Source organism: Abramis brama (assembly GCF_963993115.1).
Source record: "Abramis brama genome assembly, chromosome: 13".
In the NCBI taxonomy this organism is placed as follows: Eukaryota; Metazoa; Chordata; class Actinopteri; order Cypriniformes; family Leuciscidae; genus Abramis; species Abramis brama.
This window is the reverse complement of record NC_139975.1, coordinates 20,096,029-20,120,157: the sequence shown is the minus strand read 5'-3', so window position 1 is coordinate 20,120,157 and position 24,129 is coordinate 20,096,029. Positions and strand designations below refer to the sequence as shown.

At 36.8% G+C, this 24,129-nt stretch overlaps 2 protein-coding genes across 4 annotated transcripts; one reads left to right on the top strand and one right to left on the bottom strand.

Annotated features, from left to right (window-relative positions):
* Nucleotides 1-260: 260 nt before the first annotated feature.
* On the top strand, nt 261-18,891 carry mtus1a (microtubule associated tumor suppressor 1a). 3 transcript variants are annotated; one of them, XM_084132952.1, is made up of 10 exons: nt 261-661; nt 4,786-5,006; nt 9,372-9,438; nt 13,926-14,140; nt 14,404-14,509; nt 14,644-14,714; nt 14,857-14,952; nt 16,521-16,634; nt 16,776-16,873; nt 17,370-18,891. In XM_084132952.1, exons 1-10 carry the CDS (start codon nt 544-546, stop codon nt 17,581-17,583), a joined length of 1,320 nt encoding a protein of 439 aa, XP_083989078.1. In that variant the 5' UTR covers nt 261-543; the 3' UTR covers nt 17,584-18,891. The 3 variants fall into 3 exon arrangements, with proteins under 3 accessions (XP_083989078.1, XP_083989080.1, XP_083989079.1); XM_084132954.1 differs by having other exon boundaries at nt 401-661; nt 16,518-16,634; XM_084132953.1 differs by lacking the exon at nt 261-661 and adding an exon at nt 810-933 and having other exon boundaries at nt 16,518-16,634.
* Nucleotides 18,885-23,685, bottom strand: pdgfrl (platelet-derived growth factor receptor-like). The gene is made up of 6 exons (XM_084132955.1): nt 23,285-23,685; nt 22,249-22,528; nt 21,299-21,450; nt 20,913-21,212; nt 20,653-20,789; nt 18,885-19,686 (listed from the first exon to the last, which is right to left on the bottom strand). Exons 1-6 carry the CDS (start codon nt 23,337-23,339, stop codon nt 19,495-19,497), a joined length of 1,116 nt encoding a protein of 371 aa, XP_083989081.1. The 5' UTR covers nt 23,340-23,685; the 3' UTR covers nt 18,885-19,494.
* Between the last annotated feature and the right edge of the window lie 444 nt (nt 23,686-24,129).

The following is a 24,129-nucleotide window of genomic DNA, read 5'->3' as shown; positions in this document are numbered from 1 at the left end:
AAACTAACCCTTCTTCAAAAAAAAACTTTTCGTTTTTTTTTAACTACTTTTCTGGATTACGTGCTTTTCTTGTCAAACATCTTGCTGAATGCTGTTATTTTCTCTCCCGCCATTTATTTTTTTAACCCTCCCCCATGTGTGAATGGAGAACGCCAGCGAGAGCTAGCCCACCCACCCACTCCTGCTCTGCTGTTTACTCCTCCCTTCCCTCCCTCCTTCCTTCTGTTCACCCAGTATCCTGCACCTCCTTCGCACCCAGCGGAGAGCGAGAGATGCTGAGCGTCAGTGGATGAGAGCTCAAAACAGTGGATTAATGCTTTCTGTTCTGCCTCGTTTGTCTCAGGGGCTCCTTCCCCTCTTTAATCCAGGCTGCTAAAGTGTGACGGGGAGACAGATCTTTTCATCCCACCTCCCTTCATCACATTCTTTGCCGTTTGTTTGGCATATATATATTTTTTTGCTTTAGCATCATGTGTGCACATTGAGACTGTTTTTCTTGTAAAGAGTTCTTCTCTTTGCGTTTTTTTTTTTTTCCCCGGCAAGATGTTTTTCTCTCCCAAATTCTCTCTGTCCAACATCCACGTGAGGCTGACTGCGAAGGGATTGCTCAGGAATCTCCAGCTGCTGTCAGGATGCAAGAGCACTGTGGTGTTTCAGGCAGGTCTGTTCCTCAGAGAACGTTCTGTTGATGTGGCTTTTCCTTCATTCTGCACAGTGATTCTGTGTAGCTCTCAAGGTGCCGTCTTGGCTCATGTGGTGTTGATTCTATCTTTAGACTGTCTCTCTCTGCCAAAGAGTATTTTATATTTGTACATGGCCAGTAGGCATCTTCTTGCTAACCACATATAGAGCCTGGGATTGTTTTTGCAAGTAACATGTTTATTTATACCACAATTTTGGTTTTGGTGATCACCTACCAAGTCGTTAGATTCAGTAAGTTAATTTTTACCTTATTCATCCTTTCAAGCGAGTTGGTTCACAATTCTAGAAACCTAATTTCCCTGTTTGAAATGCTCAAAGGTTATTTTGGGCTGCAGACTGTAGGTTGAATGTAAACTTGTAAACATTTTGACAAGCTAAATTCCCACCGAAGAGATGCAGTACAGATGTCTGTGGCAGAAACTCTCCTTTTTATAGTGACTGGCCTAATAAGGACTATTACAAATAAGGAAACTTCTATTTATTCCATGTACGTAACATCAGAGAGGACTATATTTAATCTCAATAAATATTTGGGTAAGGTTTCACCTGTTGAAATATCTCTCCAAAAATAAGTGCATATTATCAGTTTGCAGTTGCACTAATTTAATGATAAACTGATTGATGTTCAAATTTGTTTTACCTTTGATAGGACACGTTATATAGGAGTCTTTCCACATTAGTGATTTTTCATATTGGGTAGAAATAATTATTGTACAGTTAGCTGAACGCATAACATACTTATAACATATCATAACATAACATACGTATTTACCAGTACTTCATGATCATATTATCCACATTTCAATTTGGCAGTCTCAGTCTGCAGATTATTTTAGGCATTAGTTTATGTATTTTGTTGCCAAGCACTATTTTATATTATTAATTCTTAAAAACCTTTTATTGCAGATATTATCTATGGTATTGAAATATTGTAGTAAACTGACTCCCATTAAACTGTGATTATTTACCTAAGTAGATCATACATCTTTACCAAGTCTTTAAAGGAGTCCAAGAGACTTATGTGTCTTACTATGTATACTACTGAATGAAGATCAAGTGTTTGTCACATTTTTACCATTGTTAGTTTTAATAGTAGGCAAATACTTTACATTTTGGGTCTAAAATCCTTGAGCTGTATCACTGTGTATGTGGGATTCAAGGGTGTTCCCTTGATAACCCAAAGCACCTTAATAATTGAGACTAATTAACTCCACTGTAATTACAATTTGGATTATCAAGTTTGGCTTAACCGTGTTGCAGGAAAAAAAAAAAAGGCTTGATCACATAATCTGAAATTGGATTTATATCCAAAAATGTAATACCTGCTCTGTTGGGAGACGAGTAACTGAGGCCTTCTCAACAAAAGCAACATTGTTAAAATATTTTTTATAAGGTTTTTTTGCACACTTCCCCTTTTGCTATTGGCTGGCCATACAAGTAGCCCCGCCCTCAAGCTATTCATTGAACCAATGTTGCTATGTTGGGCTGGTCCTGATGCCCAAATAAGCAGATCAGTTGTTTTGATAACAGACTGTTAACACTTTTTAAAGGAACCTACAAATTTGCTTAATATAGTTGACTGGTTAGGGAAAATATTTGAAAAATAATAAAAGCTTACACATTTTATCTTTAAATAGGCTTTTGTGTATATGTGTGTGGTCCTGGTAAACACTACGTTATGACGACAGAATGTCTCCACAAAAATATCCCTAAAATCCTTGTCCTTGTGAGGACATTTTTTGGTTCCTATGAGGAAAACAGCTAATAAATCATACTAAGTGATGTTTTTTTTTGAAAATGTAAAAGTGCAGAAAGTTTTCTTTTCTGATGGGTTATGGGATAGAATATACAGTTTGCACAGTATTAAGATCATTACGTCTATGGAATGTCCCCATAAAACATGAAAATCCATCGTCTGTCTGTCTAACCACAGAGGCCTCTGGCGACTGCTGTTGGAAGTACAACAATAAGAGACTAAATTGAGAACTTGATTCCATTTCATTCTGAAATTGAGTCCGTTCTCCATACCTCTGACCTTTACAGTGACTTGGTATCTTTAATCTAGTTACATTCTCTGTCAGTGTACATTGGCTAGCCTGAAATTGGTGCAACTTTTAAGGAACTAGTTTCAAAGTATATAAGGTTGCAGGGCGGACTGATTTGATACATTGTTGTTTGTTTGTTTTTTAAGCTGCATAACTTGGTCTATTCAATTTAGATTTAACATTCAGTGCTTGCGCTTTCATACACCTGCAGTTTGTTCTTAACATGAGTTGACCAGCAGAGGGAGCCACACAAATGTTTACCCAGCAATGACACCTTATGGTTTGAATTATACTGCATTTCTAAAGTGTTGGCTAACAAGTTTTCTGTGTGCCACACCAAGCTGATGACCTAAATTTTTGCCTTTTAAAAATGCTTTGCTACGTTTTAAGAGAATATCATGTGTACAAATTAGGTTACAAATAATCACCTTCGTAAGACAAAAGCACATCTTTATTCTGACTTCTATGTAGGCTATTGATTCCCCTTTTATGGTTTTCACTTTTTTTTTTACTTCGTTTAATATGTGCCACATAAAAGTATCTGAAAAGCCTGTCTGGATTAATTTTTATTAGCTAGTACAGCTTTTTAATCAGGACTGTGATGTTTTCAGTTCCTCCAATCCATGTGATAAGCTCAACAGCTCTATTTATTTTATGGGTGGGTACAGTGAACTAACAGACCTGGAGCAGTTTGAGACTTTGTCTTGAAGGTGTAACAGGATGCTAGATAGGAAGAACATTCATATATACTGTATGCATTCTGAATCTATAGTCAAATATCTGATCATCAGTAAATTTCAGCATTCTAGACAATGTCTGTTGGAAGTTGTTTATTGACATTTGGATCAAGTTCCTGAGGTGGTTGGCTTGCAAATTGGTCAATGTTCCCAACCTTATTTCTCAGTTGTTTCTCAAAGGACCCATCTGGTCTGTTTCCTAATAGTGTTAAACAATGCACATTTTGTGACTTGTAATGCTGTCTTAAAAAAGGACTATTGTGCATCCCAGCTTGCATTATTTTAGTAGCTGGTTAGTTGCACAATTAAACATGTATGTGTGTAAGGCTGGTCTTTTATAGTGATAAAATGTTTTTTTATGCAATTGGGGATGATTGCATTGCCGAATCAATGTTTAAAGCGCGTGTGTGTGTGTGTGTGTGTGTGTGTGTTAAAATAAATAATGATTCACTGCTAATTTTTTTTTTTTCACTGAAAGTGTTTCAAAGTGTATTTTCTCCCTAATTTTTACCCCTTGTAAAAACCAGTATTTAAACAGTTCAGGCAGTATGTTTGACAAATTTGGTGTTTTCCTTATTTATAATGTTCAGTTGTTTTATATAATTGATCATATATGCATATGTACATGTTTAAAGAATATATATTAGACATAACTTTGCATATGTAAAGTGAACTTGGAGCTGTAAATCAGTTGCCACTGGACTGACATTAGAGGAGAAAGGCCTCCTAAAGTTTGTGGGCCCACCCCTGCCCTATTAAAGCTGGTATTTCAGAAATGTCCGAGGCTGCTCACACTGAGCTGTTATGTAATTACTCAGCTAGGACTAACTGGATTAACAACATGAAGACTTTAGGTGTTGGCATAAGAAAAAGTTTTGTATAAAAACTGCATGGACCTCACAAGGGTTTTACGGCTTTATACATATAGTGCCAAGTTGGCAACTAACTTTAGGTACCCTTCCTCTAGTAGTGAGGCCACTTTGTTTGAGGGATTTGTGCCCTGATTATGTCCTGGTGTTATATTTATGAGATGATGTAAATGAAAACCACAGTGGCATAGCCCTGCTAAAATAAGAGGCCTCTGATGGGAAGATATTATTTGTTGACGGTGAGCTGTTATCTCATTCAGGGTTGCATTTGGTGGATAGCTGGTCTTATCTGCTGTGTGGATCATCTCTGGGATTTAAATGAACGGACAACGTCTGTGATCGTTGTGTCTAAGGTCTATGAACCTTGAGGAGCACCTTGACGGAAAATAATGCTGAATGTTGTCACAGCACTAAATGCATGTTCTCTTACAGTTGACAAGAGCAAGTCAAGGACAAGTTCCCGCAACCAGCAGCCCCCGACAAATGGACAACCGGATCTGGTACCTCCAGAGAGTAAGTCCAGAAATGTGGAGTACTACAAGGCCTTGTGTGAGAAGAAGAACCAGACCATCCAACAGCTGGAGAACACGCTCCGATCCAACAACCGCAGGTTCGAGGCATTTGCTGTGGTCATAAAGCATCTATATGCTGAGGTGAGTATTATGAGATTATATTGCTTATGTTGATGAATCATTCTGCTATACAGCAGACATGAATAATACATGAAGATGGTGACTTCAGGCCGTTGTGGTGATCTGTTGTCAAGTTAAGGTCAGATTTCTTGGGTTAGGGATAGATATCTAGATATCAGGTTGTGATCTGACAGCCCAGCACTGATTGTATTGGTTTGTATAGTCCTGTTGCATGTGTTTGGGGTACTATTGTGCTCCTTAGTGCTCTTTGTTTGTTTTGGTGATGTTCTTTTTAACAGTTTACCTCTTTGACAGCACCTTCTAATGAACTGGCTCATGTACAAATGTTTAAATTATTTTTTTTATTATTATTATTAATAATAATAATAATAATAATAATTATTATTATAATAATAATAATAATAATAATAATAATAATAATTATAATAATATTTTACATTTATTTACATTAAGTGTGTGTACTGTGTATATATTTCTCTTACAGTTCACTTTCCACCCTCATAGACGTATCTGACTGTACTGACTCTGGACCGATTAGAGCTTATTCATTTTATAATTGTCCTTGATATAATGGCAATATGAAGGCTGGTTGGATGTACATGTTTAAAGTGAACATTGGTAAAAAGACATCAGTTATAGTTGTCTGCTGCACAAAAGAAGGGAAGAAGTGCAGTTTGTTTGAGCTGAAGCTGACAGGTTATACTCTGGAGTGCATGTTGGCTGATCCTGCAGAATCTGGACCAAGACCAACTTTAACTAAAAGGCACTACCATAATTAAGCTGCGGCACTTTTACAATCAGTCCATAAAAAGGGGTGTATATTTTTAAAACGGTAAAAAAAAAAAAAAAAATCCAGCATGTCTTTGAACTATAGATCTTGGACAAGAAATTATATTAATTTACTCTAAGGTCCTTGGTTCACATTTTTGCAGTCCAAGGTTGTTGTTTTTTTGCCACTGAAAACATGTTGTCCTTTATAGGAATCTGTTAAAGGGTCATGAAACCCCCCTCTTTCAGCTCAAGTCTAGCTCACAATCTTTTTGAAAAATGCAACTTAAATGGGCGTGGTGGGTGTGAGAAGAAGGGAGGGGAGTGGGTGTGGTCAAAGCCCAAAGTGGCCCATGCATATCGACTGTCACTAAAAATCAGTGGTAAAACGTGAGGAAATGCTAGATTTTTTATAGCTGGCAAAGTTAAAGTCTAATGAAATACACTGACACCTTATTTTTGTCCTTTCAAAAGTAACTGAATGCCCTGCTACACATATTAGCCTACTACAGTAGGCTAATCATAATTCTATTTAAAACATATAAATGTACATGTATAATTATGCCATTATAAAATATATATTTGTTTATATACACACTATAAATGCATATATTTGAAAATAATAAATTTTCCGCTTAAAAAAAAAAAAAAACCGTTCCGTACATAGCCTAGATCTACGCGCCCCCTAAACACACATAATAAAGATGGACAATGACATAAACATTTGCACAAACTAAGCATACGGTCCATACAATTGAGGTATTATCGACATATCTAAATTTTAATAACGAGTGATTATTTAACAAAAGGCAAGTAAAACGGTCAGGGTTACATTTTAGACACACACACACACACCTCTGAAGCGATAGGAAAAGTCCTCGGGACCGCATCACTCGCAAGACCAAAACCTGCATTGGTGTACAAGGTCGAAGTCCACCTTTCTCCAGTTGAATGGTTGCTACACACCCATAGTTTAGATGTGTCCGTGGTTGATGGCCGGAGTCTAGCCCTGGCAGAATCGCGGGGAAAGATGCACTAGAACTTTTGCACCACGAAAACAAACGCGCGTCCCATTATTGCCTCTCTCATCTACTACGCGAAATCACAGTTTGACATGTCTGTCTTTGGAAAGTTCCACGTGGTGTCATGAATAATTAAGAGGAAGTGTCTTCTCATTGGATAAGAAAACTCAGTCATGAATAATTATGAGACACCGATGAGTCATCAAAGTACTATAGTGCTCTGCCTGTGACGTGGACACGATGAAGATTTTAAACCCGGAAGACGAAAATAGCGGGAAAAAAATAAAATGTAACCATTTTCCCCCTACTATTAAATCTAACAGATGCTAACATTGTCTTCAATGGTGTTCAACACACATACCTCTGTTAAAATCTCAGAAAATTTGGTTTAGGGTTTCATGACCCTTTAAGCTTTATAATTGGCGTCTGGTCTTCAGCATGTCTGTGTGAGAATGTACCAGCTGCTGTCTTGATATGGTCAGAAGCATGCTGGGATGCCTAGGGAGCTGCTTCATATCTTTTGTTTGCAATGAGCTGTCAGCACACTGTGTACATTGCCATAATTTCATTACAAGAGGCCACACATGCTTTCCCTGAAGCAGTATCATTCATTAATGTAGTTTATAATGATAAATTAATGTGTTTGGTGTGATGACATCATTCTAAAGTCTGATAAATGGCTTTGGATAAAGCAGTGACTGACAGTAACTTTTTATTTTCAATACAAAAATAATAGTGTTGTTGTAATTGTTTTACTGCATACATATATTATAATAACAGCAATAATAATACTGATAAAAGTAACTTTTTTTTAACATGATAATTTAGTTTCACTTTTACTATTATTATTATTTATTATTATTATTATTAACATTATTAGGATTAGGTTAGGGATTTTTTTTATTATCTTAAATAAGAATCTGTTATTTTCTACTGCATACAGGGAAAAAAATATGTTTTTTATTTAAATATTATTAATAATAATTTATTGTCGTTTTCTGTAGCATATAGACTTTTTTGGCTTGCAATAACTACAAACTACTGTTAGGTAGGTTTGGATCTTAGTCAGGGTCTACTCCATATTTAATTTGACACCAAATGTTATTCTGACATCCTTGTTTTCATTAGTGTCAAATTTAAAGTGACATCCATGACTAAAGTGTATTGTGCAGTTTTTAACATTTAATAAGAGTAAATATGAATGTGAAATTGTAACCTATACCAATTTCAGTCAGCAAATTTTGCAGGGGTGCTGAAAGGAAAGCAAGAAGAAGACAGCACTTCTCCTCTGTCCTCATGCCCTGTGGGAAGGTCACTGCACACTTTTCCTGTAACATGCACCATTTCATTAAGTGCCACTCAGTCAATCAACTGTCAGACATGTCATTTTTTTCTACTTCCTGTGGGTGTCCTAAAGTACAGCATTCATGTAGCTTTCTCCCAAGCACAATACAGCCGCCTCCCTCTGTTGCCCTTCTTTTAGATGTATTACGGTATCCTTTCACCACTGAGAAGGCAAGTGGTTGGAGGAGGTGATAGCCAATGAGCTTATTCCACTAGTCTCTCCGATGTAGAGCGAGACGGCAGAGAGGAGGTAGAGGTGGCAGAGGTTCATGCATCTGGGCTGCTATATTCCTGCATTCTGGACTGAAGTCACAGAGACGGGACTATGGGCTGCTCCGGCAGCAAAGTGTGCCTTAACTCTCCCTGCGCTGGACACAGGGTAAAGACATTATCCTCTCTGCAGGGTGCAGGACTGGATAGATTGGCATTAGAAATGGGATTGCTGTGGATGCCTGTACAAAGGATGTCAATTCAGTGAGATGAGGTTGTGTATTTAGTTTGAGGCATTCTTAAATTTGAGTTTGGTTTATCCTAATGAATATGTTATGAATGCTAATGAGTTCATAACTGTTGTGTAAATGTCACTCTGGCATTGATCTCTGGGGGAAGGGGCTGGTCAGAACGGCAGCACGCGGTTTTTGAAGCGTCTTTGTGTTGGTTGGGGAGGCTGACAGCACTGCAGCTGTGGCGCTCACTGTCCTCCACAGAGAGAGAGAGAGAGAGAGACACTGCTGATTTTATTGCTCTACATTCGGTTGTTGTCATTCATATGTTAGTTTTTTAATTAAACGCTTACAGAGCTGTCATAGTGGTGTGTAAACCACAGAGCTTTGCTGTGGGATTCTTGCATGCCTGGGCATATATCTGTCATGACTGTTTTCTGAATTCATGACTGAATTCTCTTTTTTAACGAGTTAGATGATAGCCTGTTTTCTTTTTGTACACTGCTAGGTTGAAAATGCTTTGTTAATATATCATTTATGCAATGTTAAAATCTGAAACTCATCCTGTCCTGAAGACACCCTTCAGAAGAACAGTCTAATGCATGATTCATGTCTGCAAAAGGAATTCCAGAGTTGTTCTTTCATCATGACATTAGATTGCACTTGGCATTGCCTTGCTCCATGGCAACATACTTTTTGGCAGATTGTGTTTCTTGTGTAATTTGGGTAATGTGAGGCATGCGACGCAATGAAAATGATGCACTGATTTTTCTTGTGTTTTCCCGCAGCATGAAGAGGTGATGAAGCGGCGCAGGGAGCTGTCTCAGGAGCTGGTCACTTTACGGGAGGAGCTGGGTAAGTGTGTGTGAGTCACTGAAGAGTGCTTGGCTTTCACTGTCTGCGGAAAGAATGGAGAGAGCTGCCAAAATGTCGCTATTTCTAATTAATGTAATATTTAGGATATGCTGGTCACGAGTGGTAATCAGTGATGAACGGTGGGCGTGCTTTTTTTTGCCGTAACACGCAGACTACCATGACCTCTCAAGCTTCAGTGTTGGTAGCCTGCATCTGTCAAAAGTTTGGACACATGTACTTTTATTGTAGAATGCAAATAACACAAATGAGACCAAAATATGTTTATGTTATTTTAGCTCTACACAATCGGGTATTTTCCTCCAAATTCATGTAGTGAATTCTGGGGTGCTTTTTAAATCTAAAATGTACTACCATTTCAAAAACTTTGTCAGTAACTTTTTTTTAAAGAATCCTTTTATTCAGCAATAATGCTGTTCTTTTGAACTTTCTATTCATCAAAGAATCCTGAAAAAAATATTTATCATGGTTTCCACAAAAATTTGTACGTAAAGCAGTACAACTCTTTTCACCATTGATACTTAGATAAATAGGTGATTAGAAATCTTTTTAAAGCAATAAATCAGCATATTACAATGATTTCTGAAGGATCATGTGACACTGAAGACTGGAGTAATGATGCTGAAAACTCAGCTTTGCCATTCAAGGAATAAATTCCATTTATAATGGAAAACATTAATTTTTTTGTAATGATATTTCACAATGTTACTGTTTTACTGTATTTTATCAAATAAATGCAGCCTTTGGTGAATAAGATACTTTTTCCTAAAACATTACAAAAAAATCTTACCAACCCCGAACTTTTGAACAGTATTGTATGTTAGGCGCTTTTTGGCTGCTTTAGCTTCACTATTCTGTGCCTATCGTCAATTATTTAAAAATTGTTTTTTGTTATGTAAAAAAAATGTATAAGCATAATTTATATTTGTCGAGAAAAAAATGTCCGAAATGTATATTGTGTCCAAGCTTTTGACTGGTAGTGTGTTTAAATTTACCAACCACTAAGCATGCTTGCTAGTACATGAACTTCCATGTGGTTTTAGATGAGGAGGACGGTCTGTTCATTTTATTGGTCCTGTTGGAAGGACTCTTCCCTCCCATATAGGGGTCATTTAGGAGACACACCTCCAGAAAGCCGTTCTGGTATGTGAAGGTCATACTGACAAGGTCAGACAAGTCTGATGTCCCTCACAGTCTAATGGGCAAAGTAACATGGAGAAATGTTTAGTACAGGCCAGTGTTCACCCCTGAGAGATGTCTGATGCATTGATTTCAAAGCTCATATTACCACCTGAAAACTGAGCATGGGGAGTGATATGAGATTTTTTATCTTTTTTTTTTCTTGACTGATGATATACAGCAGCAGCTCTTCGGGATTAATGTATTTTTTTACGAATCAAAGCGTTTTTTTCTGACTTTTAAGTCCTGCACATGATCTTTCTTTACTATTATAATCACCGCTTAGGCATATTAGCACATTCCAGCGCTTCTGACCATGTTTAAGACCCCGTAAGAATTCTCCAGACCACCTCTTGAAGTCACAATATAGCTGCAGGAATATCTGCTAAATTTTGTCATTTACCCACAGCCTCAAGTATTCATTCCAGCTTTCGCCCTAGTATGACGCGAGTGATGTCAGTGCCATGCTTTTTGGCACACACCCAGAATTCCCTTATAAAACAAAAGTGTCTTTTAACACAGGACAACTGCTCTCTGCCAGTGAAGCGAGTGCTGTCTTCACACAAAACCTGCTAGAACTATGTCTAATCAATTTAGCTTGCCATTTGGCATGTGACTGATTAACTTCTCTGTGCAGAATGGTAACTTCATTGCTGCTACTAGCCTTATGTTTTTATTTTAAAACTATTCTCAAAATAACACGCATTACTTTTAAGAAAAGCATGTCTAGACAGAAAAGCTGTCACATTATTTATTTAAGGCAAATTCACCCAGGCTTGTTAAACGCACGGTTTCGTTTTCTGTTTTGAAAACGTATTTTAACTCTAGATGTGAAAATGTGTGCACATACATATACATGGCACATTTGTTGAGCTTTCTACTGCCAAAAGCTTTCTGAAATAAGCTAAATATACTGTTTGGATGCATATGCACAGTCATATTTGCACAGTCATATTCTTCTGTGAAAAAAAAAAAGGCATATTCATCCTACCTAACTGTCTGTTTTTCCTCTTGTTTGCATTATTTGTATTATTTATAGGCCTTCAGCCTTGCTCTGCATCATAAAAATAACCTATAATAGAATTACGCTGAAGATGAAATGCATCAAGCCATTAGTGAGATCTGGGTCTGGCTCATCTTCTCTGGACGGATCTGATCATGGTTTAGATCTGCTAACTGTCCCTTGTACAACAGAGTCATTAGATACTGTTCTCATTTAACCCCTAAAAGCAACTTAATGATGATTCTGATTGTAACCCATTTTAAGACTCTCTTAAAAAGAAAAAAAAAATCTGTTGTTTTCATCTTAGAACACAGATGATTAGGTTGCAGTGCCAGTAAGGGATATGACCCAAGTTTCCCCCTGGAGAACAACAGCCGTTCTTGTTGTGACTCATTTAAGTAATTCATTTTGCTGACATGCTGTTCTTGACCTTTTGATAATAAAGTACAGAAACGCCTACTGGTGCATCAGTAAACAGATGAGATGAGATGAGATGAGCTGAAAAATACACTGTTATTCTACAGAATTTAGACATTGTAGCGCTTAAATCAAGCTTCCCTCATGCATACATATATGAAAAACTTGCATACAAATTAAGAAGTCCAATATTACTGAACGCTTAATGCATATAAAATACTTACACTGATGTGAAATACAGCCTCATACTGTACATCTCTTTGCATACATACACCTATGAAACGCTCATGCATAAGCTGACATATCAGCCTTATGGAGCAAGTGGACTGATGAGCTCTGTCTGAAACAGCAGCCCAGTTTTCAACTTATTTCATTATATTTTAAAGTGACTTTTAAATATATATTTATATATATATATATATATATATATATATATATATATATATATATATATATATATATATATATATATATATATATTATATATATTTTACTGGCCTTTGTATGCTGGTCGCATCACATGACTTTGTTGGTCCCACCATATGTCTTGGATTTGGCGGATTAACATTTTAAAAATATTAATAAACCGTGAAGCAGTTTGTTGTATCACCCTGACATTTGACTTCACGCCCCCTTAAAATAAAATCACAATAAATTAATTCAGAAATGAAAAACATGATCATCGTAGAAGAGGTGTTTTCAAGTCTTTGTATGTATGAATTTCAGAAATAAATACAGATATTTTAATGAATAAATAAATACCTGTATTCATTTAAATACCTGTATTTATTTTAAAAAACAGGCATTTAAATGCATAAATATAAATAGAATAAATCTGTATTTATTTATTTATTTATTTATTTATTTATTTATATATTTATATATTTTTTTTATATATTATATATATATTTAATAAATAGTTTTTTTTAATGAATAAATGAACACATTTAAATGCAGATATTTTATTGAATAAATACAGATACTTATCTACATGTGTTTATTTAAATACATAAATATAGTCATTTGTTTAAATACAAATATTAAAGTAAGTTAATAAAAAAAAATGAAATGTATTCATTTCATTGACTTTAATTTTATATTTGTACCTTAATTATGGAAAACCATAGGGTGTCCATTTAGCCAGAAATCCCAACCTCAAAAGGTCCCACCAGAATAGCCTGTTACTTCATGAGCTGGATGACTTGACTGCACACTTGTACACTACAAAGACAGGAGCAGCTGCAGCATTCAGCTTGCCACGTTTGTGTGTAAACTACAGCAGTCCTGTGTGCCAATGTGTTCTGTGCAGTGAAGTGTCATCTGTTTCTGTGGAGACACAGTCTGACACAGTTTTTATGACACAGTTCTGATGGAGAGAGTTAGGAAACATCTGTTCATTATCCCTCTCTGGATTAGCGTTCCTTTTGACGAACTTTCCCTCAGTTGTAATTTGACGTGTTTTGAGTAACAGTTGACGCTTTATTTACAGAACTGCTGGAGATACCATAACTGTAGAGACAACTGGGACTCAATGCAGAATACTTGAGTAATGATTCATAGCGTCTAGTGTTGGCAGGGCTTGAAATCAAAGCAGCAAATGGACGTGTTGGCCTTTCAACATTTGCTCTGGTTATTCCACTGCTGTCTACTTATAGAATATCTATATTTTCATATCACAAACCGGTGCATAAGATATTAGATGTCCTACTCTCTCTTTTTCTTTTCTTTTTTTCCCCAAGTTGGAGGGTTGCTGTCATATCATGCCCAAAAAAAGGCATCCTAAATGCTGCTCTGTGTTGTTGATGTTTGTTAACTGAATGAATCACTTAATCGATCTTCTAATGTCCAAATGGTCTGACCTTTTCCTCAGTGAGCTCGGTTTACTCTTGTGAGCGTCTGGAGCAGGAGAAAGAAGAGCTGCGTGCGGCCTTTGATGGAGTCCTGCAGAAGGTCCAGGAGCAGCACATCTTGGACCTCGCTGACCTTGAGGAGAGACTGAAGACCTTCTACTCCACTGAGTGGGAGAAGGTTCATCAGACCTACCAGGACGAGGCCGATAAGTGCAAAACTCAGATGGAACAGCAGGTGTGGAGGACAGTTGGCCTTTTTTGCCATGACACTTTCTGTTGGATCGAGTTAATTTTAGAAGTCTTCTAAAAACTTAAAAAATGATATTTTCATGATACTTTCTTATAACTATGCAAAGTAATTTCATAGCTTTTTGTTTTTGGCATATGAGCCTTGACCTTTTAGTTGTTTGGACATATGATATCTCATTTCTTAATCATTTATACACTAAAATAAACCAATGAGACATTTACGAAATTTCTTTATTTGTACTTGTCTAGATAGAAGAGTTACGATCAAAACATGAGGCTTTGAAGAAGGAACTGGAAGTCAGCCATATAGAGGAGGTGAACGGCCTTAAACAACACTTTGAGGAGTCTTTCAAGGGTAAATAATCTTGGGATTTGTTTTTTATTTTTCTCTCTAAAATGCGTGTGTAAATGTTGCACCTGTTACTTAAATTTTGAAAGCCAACAACTTTACCTCCCACTCATTAATATATCCTGACTTAACTTTTTCAGAACTCAAACAGTCCCATGAAAAGGAAATGCAAACTCTCAACAAAACACTGATGGAATCAGAAACATTATCTGTAAGGCAATGACCAAAAGCTAAAATTCTAAAAGTTCTAAAAATCCACAACATTCTTGTTCCGTTTATTTTTCCTTTCTTGTTTTTTTGCCCTGTTGAAATTTAGCAAACATTTTCATATCAGTGTATTTCTCCTCAAACAGAATCAAATTCAGGAGCTCATGACAGAGAACAACAGCCTCAAAGAAAAACTGAACGGTGAGGTGAAGAGAAGGATGGATCTGGCTGAGAGAACGCAGGTACATAACACCCCTGTGTAGCTCCCAAATATATGTGTTATCAAACAGACTCAACCATTGCCATTGATAGTAATGCATCTCTGCTTTGAGTAGACTGTGTTTTCTATGAATAGCAGGTTAGTATCAGATGGGTCTTTCCAATCAGGACTAAGAAGATTCCAGAACTCTCAACATTCTGATAATTATTTAGATAACTACCCTGCATAAAGCTGCCAGACCCTGCCCTATGAATAGTGTGACAATGCCTCTCAATGCAGCATTGTCAATGCAGTGTGACAATGCAGCAGAGGCAAAGTTCATATATGGGTGTTTCTTCAACTATAGACACTTGACCTTGTGGACTGGTAGAACATAAACTTACTGTACATTTACATGGATGCATTTAGCAAATACTCCTAAAACGCACTTCACATTCTCAGTTCTTTTAGTTTGTTCACTAACAAATCCAGTAGTGTTTATGCATGTACACTACAGGAGAATTCTTATCATTTTTATTTTATTTAGTAATTCTATACTGCAGTGTTAAAAAGTTTGGCATCAGTAAGATATTTGGGTTACGCTTTATTTTAAGGTATCCTTGTTACAGTGTAATTACACAAATAAGTACTGAGTAATATTAATGAACTACATGTACTTACTATAGGGTTATGATTTGGTTTTAGGGTTAATTACTTGGGTTAATGCATAATCTCCTGTTATTACTATAAGTACATGTAATGTGTAACAACGTCACCTTTAAAATAGTGTTTCCGCTATTTGTATAAAAATTTGTTTTTAAAGAATTTGTACTTTTATTAAGCAAGGATGCATTAAATTGATTGAAAGTAAATAGAGATTTATAATGTTACAGAATATTTCTATTTAAAATAAAAAATAAATATTTTTTTAATTCATCAAAAAATCGTGAGAATTTGTTTCTCTGTTTTCACGAGAATACTAAGCAGCACAACATTGATAATAATAAATGTTTCTTGAGCATCAAATCAGCATTTTATGATTTCGTAAGGATCATGTGACTCTGAAGACTAGAGTAATGATGCTAAACAAGTTATTTTAAATTGTAATAGTATTTCTTCATAATATTACTGTTTTAATGTATTTTTTTTAATCAAATGCAGCCTTGGTGGGCATAAGAAACTCATTTCAAAAACATTTAGAAATCTTACCAACCCCATTTGTACAGGGTAGTGTGTCATGAAATTTGTATTATATAAATATTATTATGTATGATTGATTTGTCATAGGTACAAAATTTGAGAACCTGGGTCTGGGACAAGAGTAAAATGATTAAATCTATACTGTATATGCACTTGAAAACTAGTAAACATAAATGACAAAGGTATGATGAAACATTTACAAGTCAGTTTAATGTGGTCTTCATGTAACAAAATATTCTGTTAATTTTGATATAATTCAACCCCTGGGCATAAAAGTGCCTGAAGTTAAAGAAAGTGTTAGCCCACAAATGTAAACATGAAAATGTAATAATTCCTGTCTTAATGATGAATCCAGTTTAGGAAAGCCAGTGTATATCCCTGATCTTTCTTGTTTATTTTATGTTGAAGAAGGACTCCCACACTCTTTATCTGGAGCAGGAGCTTGAAAGCCTTAAAGTAGTGCTGGACATCAAAAGCAAGCGGATCCATGAACAAGACAAGAAACTCATTCAGATGGACAAACTGGTGAGCTCAATTATCTGTTTTGCATAAAGCATTTAGATGGAGAAATTCTCCTTTGTGTTCATTCTAATCACAGTAGAGATGACATAAATCTTACGCTCTTGTCTGTGTTGGAGGAACACTAAGACTTTGATTTATTCTTAGATGGAGAGGAATGTGAAGCTGGATGAATGTCTTAAGAAGCTGCAACAGGAGAACGAGGACCTCAAAGCCAGAATGGACAGACATGCTGCTTTGTCTAGGTAGCGTAATACAAGATTGTCTTCCTAAACTTATGATTTGAGACATAAGTTTACAGTTTGTCAAGTTTAGGTTTACGACAAGGGTTAAGTGCTTCTACATCAGTGTTATTCACCTATCATTTCCCTCTGATTCTAGGGATCAGTTATAGGTAGGTAGGGTTAAGTTTAGGGGTAGGGATTGGGTTAGGACTAAAACCATACCTGCCTTAGGCTTTTAGAAATGATTTTACTCAATCTACCTGTCTAGCTTCTAAAACTTCATCTAAGTCTTTGAAGTTTCATAGTATTTGCATTTGGTCTTGGTAGAAGAGAAATTGCACAAATTAGCTTCTGGCTATGCTTTGAAAATTGAATTACTTTATTATTTGTGCTCTTGTAACGGCGTTTTCATTGCAGCTAAGCTTTGTGCCGAGACACCTTCTCTTCTTTCATCTGGTGCCGTAATAGTGACTTATCTAATCAAGTTTACCTGAGCGCTGACTTGTTTTGTTTTCAGACAACTATCCACAGAGCAGGCAGTTTTGCAGGAAACCCTCCAGAAGGAGTCCAAAGTGAACAAACGTCTGTCTATGGAGAATGAAGAGCTGATCTGGAAGCTTAACAACGGTGATCTGAGCAGCCCACGCAAGGTCTCTCCTTCCCCGTCCCTCACTCTCCAGTCACCGCGGAACTCTGCGGTGTTCTCCAGCCCCACCGTCTCGCCCAGATAACAGTAGCCTTCAGCTTCCAGGAAGCACTTTCATACAGGACGGAGCACTTCCTGCATGCTGAAGCTGGTCTGGACCATTTCAAAATGGAACAAACTCTCTTGTACAGACTAAAAAAAAAACTGAAGAAAATATTGCACAGCAGCACTTACCAATGAGGCCACCCTCGTACGTTTGCCTTTCACGTCTAAGGAGAAAAAAAGGAATATCTCAGGGCTAGAAGAAAGTTTCTCTCCAAGTAGTTGTTTTTTTTTTCCCCTCCTGAATTGCTTTGTTGCTTGAAGTTCCTGACTTTGGAGAACTGACATCAGAATTTATGAATTGGGCCTTTATCAACTTCTGAAGCTTTTCCACCAGACGCCTTGAAATGTACCTGTGTAAATCCAGATTTATCATTGCCCTGGGACAAATGCCCAAATGCCAGCTGGACATTTCCCAGATGCTGTTGCTTGTGTAGCATTTGGTTTCCCTTTATTTCATGTTAGGAGCTCAGACCCCAGGTGAAATGTTCTAAAGCAGCGCTTCATAGATCAACTCACGCCATAAACTGACTGTTACGATTTACTCCAATGGAAATATTCACTGACTTTAAAAACCAGGTGTTCTCAAAACCTTATGCAAAAATGTCTCATCTATATCATGCCTTTATTTTTGATTTTGTAAATGGTATTCTTTTTATATCATCACACATTTTAAGAGCTAGGTGAGCTTTACCCAGATCATGATGCATGTTTCATCTCAGATGTGCTCTCCATATCATTCATATATTGCATAGGAGTGTCTCAATACAATGATCAATGCAGAATGAATTATTAATAGTTGATTAAAAAGCTTTAATGTTTTAAATAACGCCTGTATAAGGGTTGAATTATCCCTTTTCCTCACTTCCTTGGCAATCAGAAATGCTTGCAGAGTGCTTGATATTGAAATGGCATAATGACATAGGCAGCCCTGTGAATGAAGGCATTTACTATTGGGAAGCTGATTTTTTATTTTTATTTTCATAAATATTTTCTTGAATACGGGTTTTGTATATTGTTCAGTCTGATTGAGCCCTAGGGGAAAGATTTGAGAGTTTGTGTGTCTTTATTTCTATATTTAAGTCTGATCATGAGACCAATGTAATTGACTGAGCATGTTCCAGTGGCCTCTGTCTGAAACCCTCCACTGCAGCTTTACATGCAAGCTACATACAAAGAAGTTGTTTTTTTTTGTTTTTGTTTTTATATGCATTGCAAGCTGTTTGTGTGGATGTTGGCGTGAAACTGAAACTCTTGAAAATATGCAATTAATAAAGAAATTCAAAATTCACCTGTATTTGTCAGGCCGTTTATCTCCGACGGCATGCAGGAACCTGTTTGTTTTCTTATTGCTCTTCATCATCTTTTGGCTGTAAGTCTATGGCAGCACTTAGAAGTGTAAATAGCTGTGAAGTTTGGCATAATTTTACTATGATCTGGTGAATTCTACTGTAACTTATTCTTGAATTGCTAATAATTCAATATCAGAAATCTCTGCTCGAGGAGAAGAAACATACTTTGAATGTGTCGCACTGAACCAAAATAAGCACTGGGCTCCCGCTGCACATTCCACATACGGAGTCCATTAGAGCGGAGAACAAAGCCTTCACGGTCCTCAGTCATATTTCAAGCGTGTAAAAATATGCGTATAGACCTTAACACCTTCCATTTTGAGTATTACAGGTTAACATGGTTGTAATAACTGATTCTATTTCACTGGTAATAGTGCATAATATATTAAGTATAGTGTTAACTTTCTTTATCAAGTCTCAAAGAAGCATTTTATTTCCAAGTCATATATAGAATACATGTTTTTCATAATGATTTAAAAAGCAAGAAGCCTGAAGTGTGAATGGAGTCCAGCTCAGCTCAGTATATAATCTTGATGTTCTTTCTAGGCATGTGACTTCACCGATGTGGCCACCAATGTCTCTCCGTTCTTATTTTTGGTGGTGCAGATGTACTTTCCATAATCGATCGTTTCAACATCATCCACAATCATGACGCTCTGGGAGATGCGTGTGGTGTGTCCCACGCCACGGTTGATCAGCCTCCAGGAGTCATGAATGATCACTGGCCTCTGACCCTGAGAGACACACACACACGTCACGATAAGGACAACACATCTCAATCTACACTACAGGTCAAAAGTTTTGTTTTTTTAAAGTCTCATGACTTTCAAGGCTAATATTGTGAAATATAATTACAATTTTAAAGAACTGCTTTCTATTGCAATATGTTTTAAAATGTAATGTATTCTTGTGATGTCAAAGCTGAATTTTCAGCATCATTACTCCAGCCTTCAGTGTCACATGATCCTTCAGAAATCATTCTAATATGCTAATTTGATGTTAAAAAATTTCTTATTATTATCAACTTTGTAAACAGCGCTGCTTAATATTTTTGTGGAAACCATGATACGCTATTATTCAAAGGTTTGGGGTAAGTAAGATTTTAAAAAAAGAAGAAATTAATTAAACAAGGATGCATTAAATTGATAAAAAGAGACAGTAAAGACATTTATAATGTTATAAAAGATTTATATTTAAAATAAATGCTGTTCTTTTAAACTTTTTTAAAAGGATTATGAAAAAAAGTATCACAGTTTACACAGATATTAAGCAGCAAAAACTTTAATAATAAGAAGAATTATTAATAATTGAGCAACACTAATAATTAATGAGCACTAAATCAGCATATCAGAATGATTTCTGAAGGATCACGTGACACTGAAGACTGGAGTAGCCTAATGGCTACATTTTAAAATATATTAAAATAGAAAACAGACATTTTAAATGAATATTTCACAAAATTACTGTTTTTACTGTATTTTTGATCAAATAAATTGGTGAGTATAAGAGACTTTTTTCAAAAACATTAAAAATCTTATCTCAACTTTTGCCTGGTGGTGTATCTCTTTAAAGTTATCATGAGCAAAGCTGTAACATCCACAAAATGGCATAATACTGTGATTAACACATTATAAAACGATAGTCTCAATCAACCTGAATCCGAAGCTCAGATGAGGGAAAATAACAAAAGTAACACTCACCAGGCCAGGATACCTCCAGCTGAAGCTGACATTCACCTCAGGTTCACCCAGGACTGTGCATGTAACGTTAAAGATGTCTCCACCTCCCACCGTGTTCGATGAAGCCTCGATAGTCGCAAAAGGGGGGCCACTAGGCACTACAAGAGGAAAAACACCCCCAAAAATATATCTTTTAGATTCATACAATGCCAAAAACGTGATTAAAAACTGTAAAATGTGTGCTAAGTGTTATTAGCAACACTATTGCGTTCTCCTCTTACCCTCCACATACAGCAGCTGGTATTTAGTGGATATTTGCGGGGTGGTTTTCGAGGTGCTGTTGGCCTTGCAGTAATAAGCTCCCTTATGTTCTGGACTGGGGTTTTTGATGATGAAGCCTTTGGTGGGATTGTAAGATATCTGAGTCCCATCCACTGCGATTTCTTCCGGGGGAACTTCCCTGTGCAGCGAGACTTTGATTTTGGGGTTGGTCACCCGGCAAGGGATGGTGGCGGGCTTGTCAGGGCGCAGGTAGATAATCTCAAAATGGATGGCAGAGGGGACGAACAGCTCATCTTTGTCTAGACACAAAGAGAATTGTAACAATGTCTTTGGAGGTTCAAGATCACGTAGGTCTCTTTGTGTGATATACGACCAGATGCTGTACCTGTAAAGTATATGTAGGTGGCAGAGGTACTGTCTACATCTTTTTCACATTCTACTCCATCACAGAGCAACACCCAACAGCTGTACTCCCCTGTATCGGCAGCAGAGGGCGACGTGAGGATCAACTGACTGTACCGCTCATGCTGCGTGATGCTGGAACAGCAGAATCAAACACTTTATACTTATACCATATACCAAGAATACCATATGATGTCTATTTCTGCAGTATTCTACAATTTAAGTTACATTTAATGTACGTTGATGATAACAAATTTCTTCAGAAAAAACATGTTTTATCATATTATAATCTCACACAAATGTTTTGTTTCAGTTTGCTTGAAATATCCTTGATGTCTCTTAAATTACAGTTTTTGCAGTGTCTGCTTTTGAAGTAGTTCAAAACAGGGTTATTATGGTTAACTAAAACTTAAACTAAGAGCATTAATAAAAATTCATTACTTGAAATAAAATGAAATTTAACTGAAATAAAAATGTTTAAAAAAAACGTTTTTTTTTTTTTTTTTTATTAGTTATAAACTATAAAGATATCATTAAAAAACACATAAAAAATACTAAACCTTTAATTAAAATTAAAATGAAAACAGAAAATGTGAAAACAAAAACTAATTCAAAATATTAATAAAAATCTCAATGAAATGTTAAAGAATGAAATGGGGTTTTTTTTTCTAGATAAAGATTAAATTAAATTTAATTCTTTCATTTTTTTTATTTTCTTTTTCTAAAATAACTTATTGTCAGAGTCGTGATTTTTAACATCTCCATTTTGATTCTTTAACTAAATCTTTCACATGGAACGGAATCATGAGACAATGGAATCCTGCATCTTTGAAACACATGTATTCCAAACATAAGATACTCCAGTAGCTGTTTAGCCAAAATATTCTCAATCGAACACGTTCAATGAATGGATAAAGTGAGACGGAAGGATACCTGAGGCGGTTATCATTGAAGGTGTCCAGGTAAGAGGGATATGCCCAGCCAATCTTAGTTCCTTTGCATCTCAGTTCCAATGTTTTCCCAGGATTCAAGGATAGGCTCTCGCCCAATCTGAGAAAACGGCCTTTATCGAGGACCTGGGTGAGGATAGACTGGCCCTTGCTTCCTGCCTCCTTTTCTTTAACTTTGGGGTAGCGAACCTTTGCCCTCTTTCTTCCTGGTCTTATGCGGTTCTCACCAGCCTCTTTTTTATGCTTGACCTGCTGACACACACCTGCGTAAACCAAAGCAGAGTTTTCCTCGTCACCAGCAGATGCATTTGGATGAGAATGGCAAACTTGGGGAATAACATTCTGTTCTGTATTATGCGAGCCAGGACATGAACATTATACAGAATGTGTTTCATTTCTCTCTTTGAGACACTTGATAACTCCTCTGCCTCCTGTGACCAAGCCAAAGAAAAGAAGGAGAGAGAGAGAGAGAGAGAGAGAGAGAGAGAGAGAGAGAGAGAGAGAGAGAGAGAGAGAGAGAGAGAGAGAGAGAGAGAGAGAGAGAGAGAGCGAGCATTCTGCCATCTGGAAATATACTTCAGCTCACAGCTGTACAAACAGCAATTGTGGAAATATGCCTTTCCTGTTCTATGTGCGAAAATGTAGAAAACTGAACAATATAGTGGTTTACTGAACCTTTTAAACCTTGACATCTAGAGGAATACGTTTGGATGGAAAAAAAGTAATAGCATCTTTAAAAAATTGCCTTGTTGATAAGCTCAATCAAATGTGATTCTCTGTCTTTTGCCTCTGCTGTATAATGTAAGCATAAGTTAAAGTAAAACTGCTCTGATTTGTTCTCTCCTCTTTCTGCTCTGGAATGTTGGTTTCTATTGGCAGCAGAGTCACCACTGGCACACCATACACGTTCATCCATTACATCTCTCAACTTTTTTACTATTTCAAGCATTGAAAGACAAAGTTTTGACTTTATGAAGAAAGAATAGCAAGGCAGATGAAACAAAGAGAGATCTGCTCACCATTTTGGACCTCCAGCCAAAGCAATACCAGTGTGAAGAAGAGCCAGAGCTTCATGATGGCTGAAGTGGAGTGTTTCAACAGGGCTGTGTGTTTTAACTCTGCAGTGTTTCAACTCTTCGTCCACTGTCTCCCTCGTTTACACAGTCAGCTCCATCCTTCGCGAAAAAGAGGAATTTCCCCAGCCCATCTGCACACTCCCCCTTTAGTGTCAATCTATGAGTCCCATCCAACGGTCCTCTAATGCCCTCTGCTGGACTGTAGTGAACCCTGCATGGGGTAGCCTCTACAGTGAATGTCGTTCAAACTTTAAAGTGATAGTTTCATAGATATCATATATAAACGCTAGATGTCTTACGACGCAGTCACTTCCGGCATCACCGTTCGGCCATCTTGTCACAGTGAAGCTGTGAATTAAGGTGAATGATCAGCACGCACACAAATCCTCTTATCTCGCTGAAATCTTGACGGATTTACAAACGGTTTGGTTTCTTACAAACGTTATTAACGTGGCTATAATCCCGAATGCTTAAACATGTATGTTATAATTATTCATATGTATGCAGTGTATGTATGCAGTGTCATAACTACATCTCTGACGTTTATAACAAACCAAACCGTTTGAAAATCGGTAGAAAATTGAGCAAGTTATGGTTATTTAAAAGTACATGCACCATTAAACGAGTGAGCGAGCACACTGTGGCAAGATGGCCGCCACGTGCGGACGTCGACCTCCATTGGCCAGCAGCGCGCACGAGACATCTAGCCTTTATATATGATATCTATGGATAGTTTAACCAAATATGTCATCATTTACCCAGCCTCAAGTTGTTTCAAACATGTATGA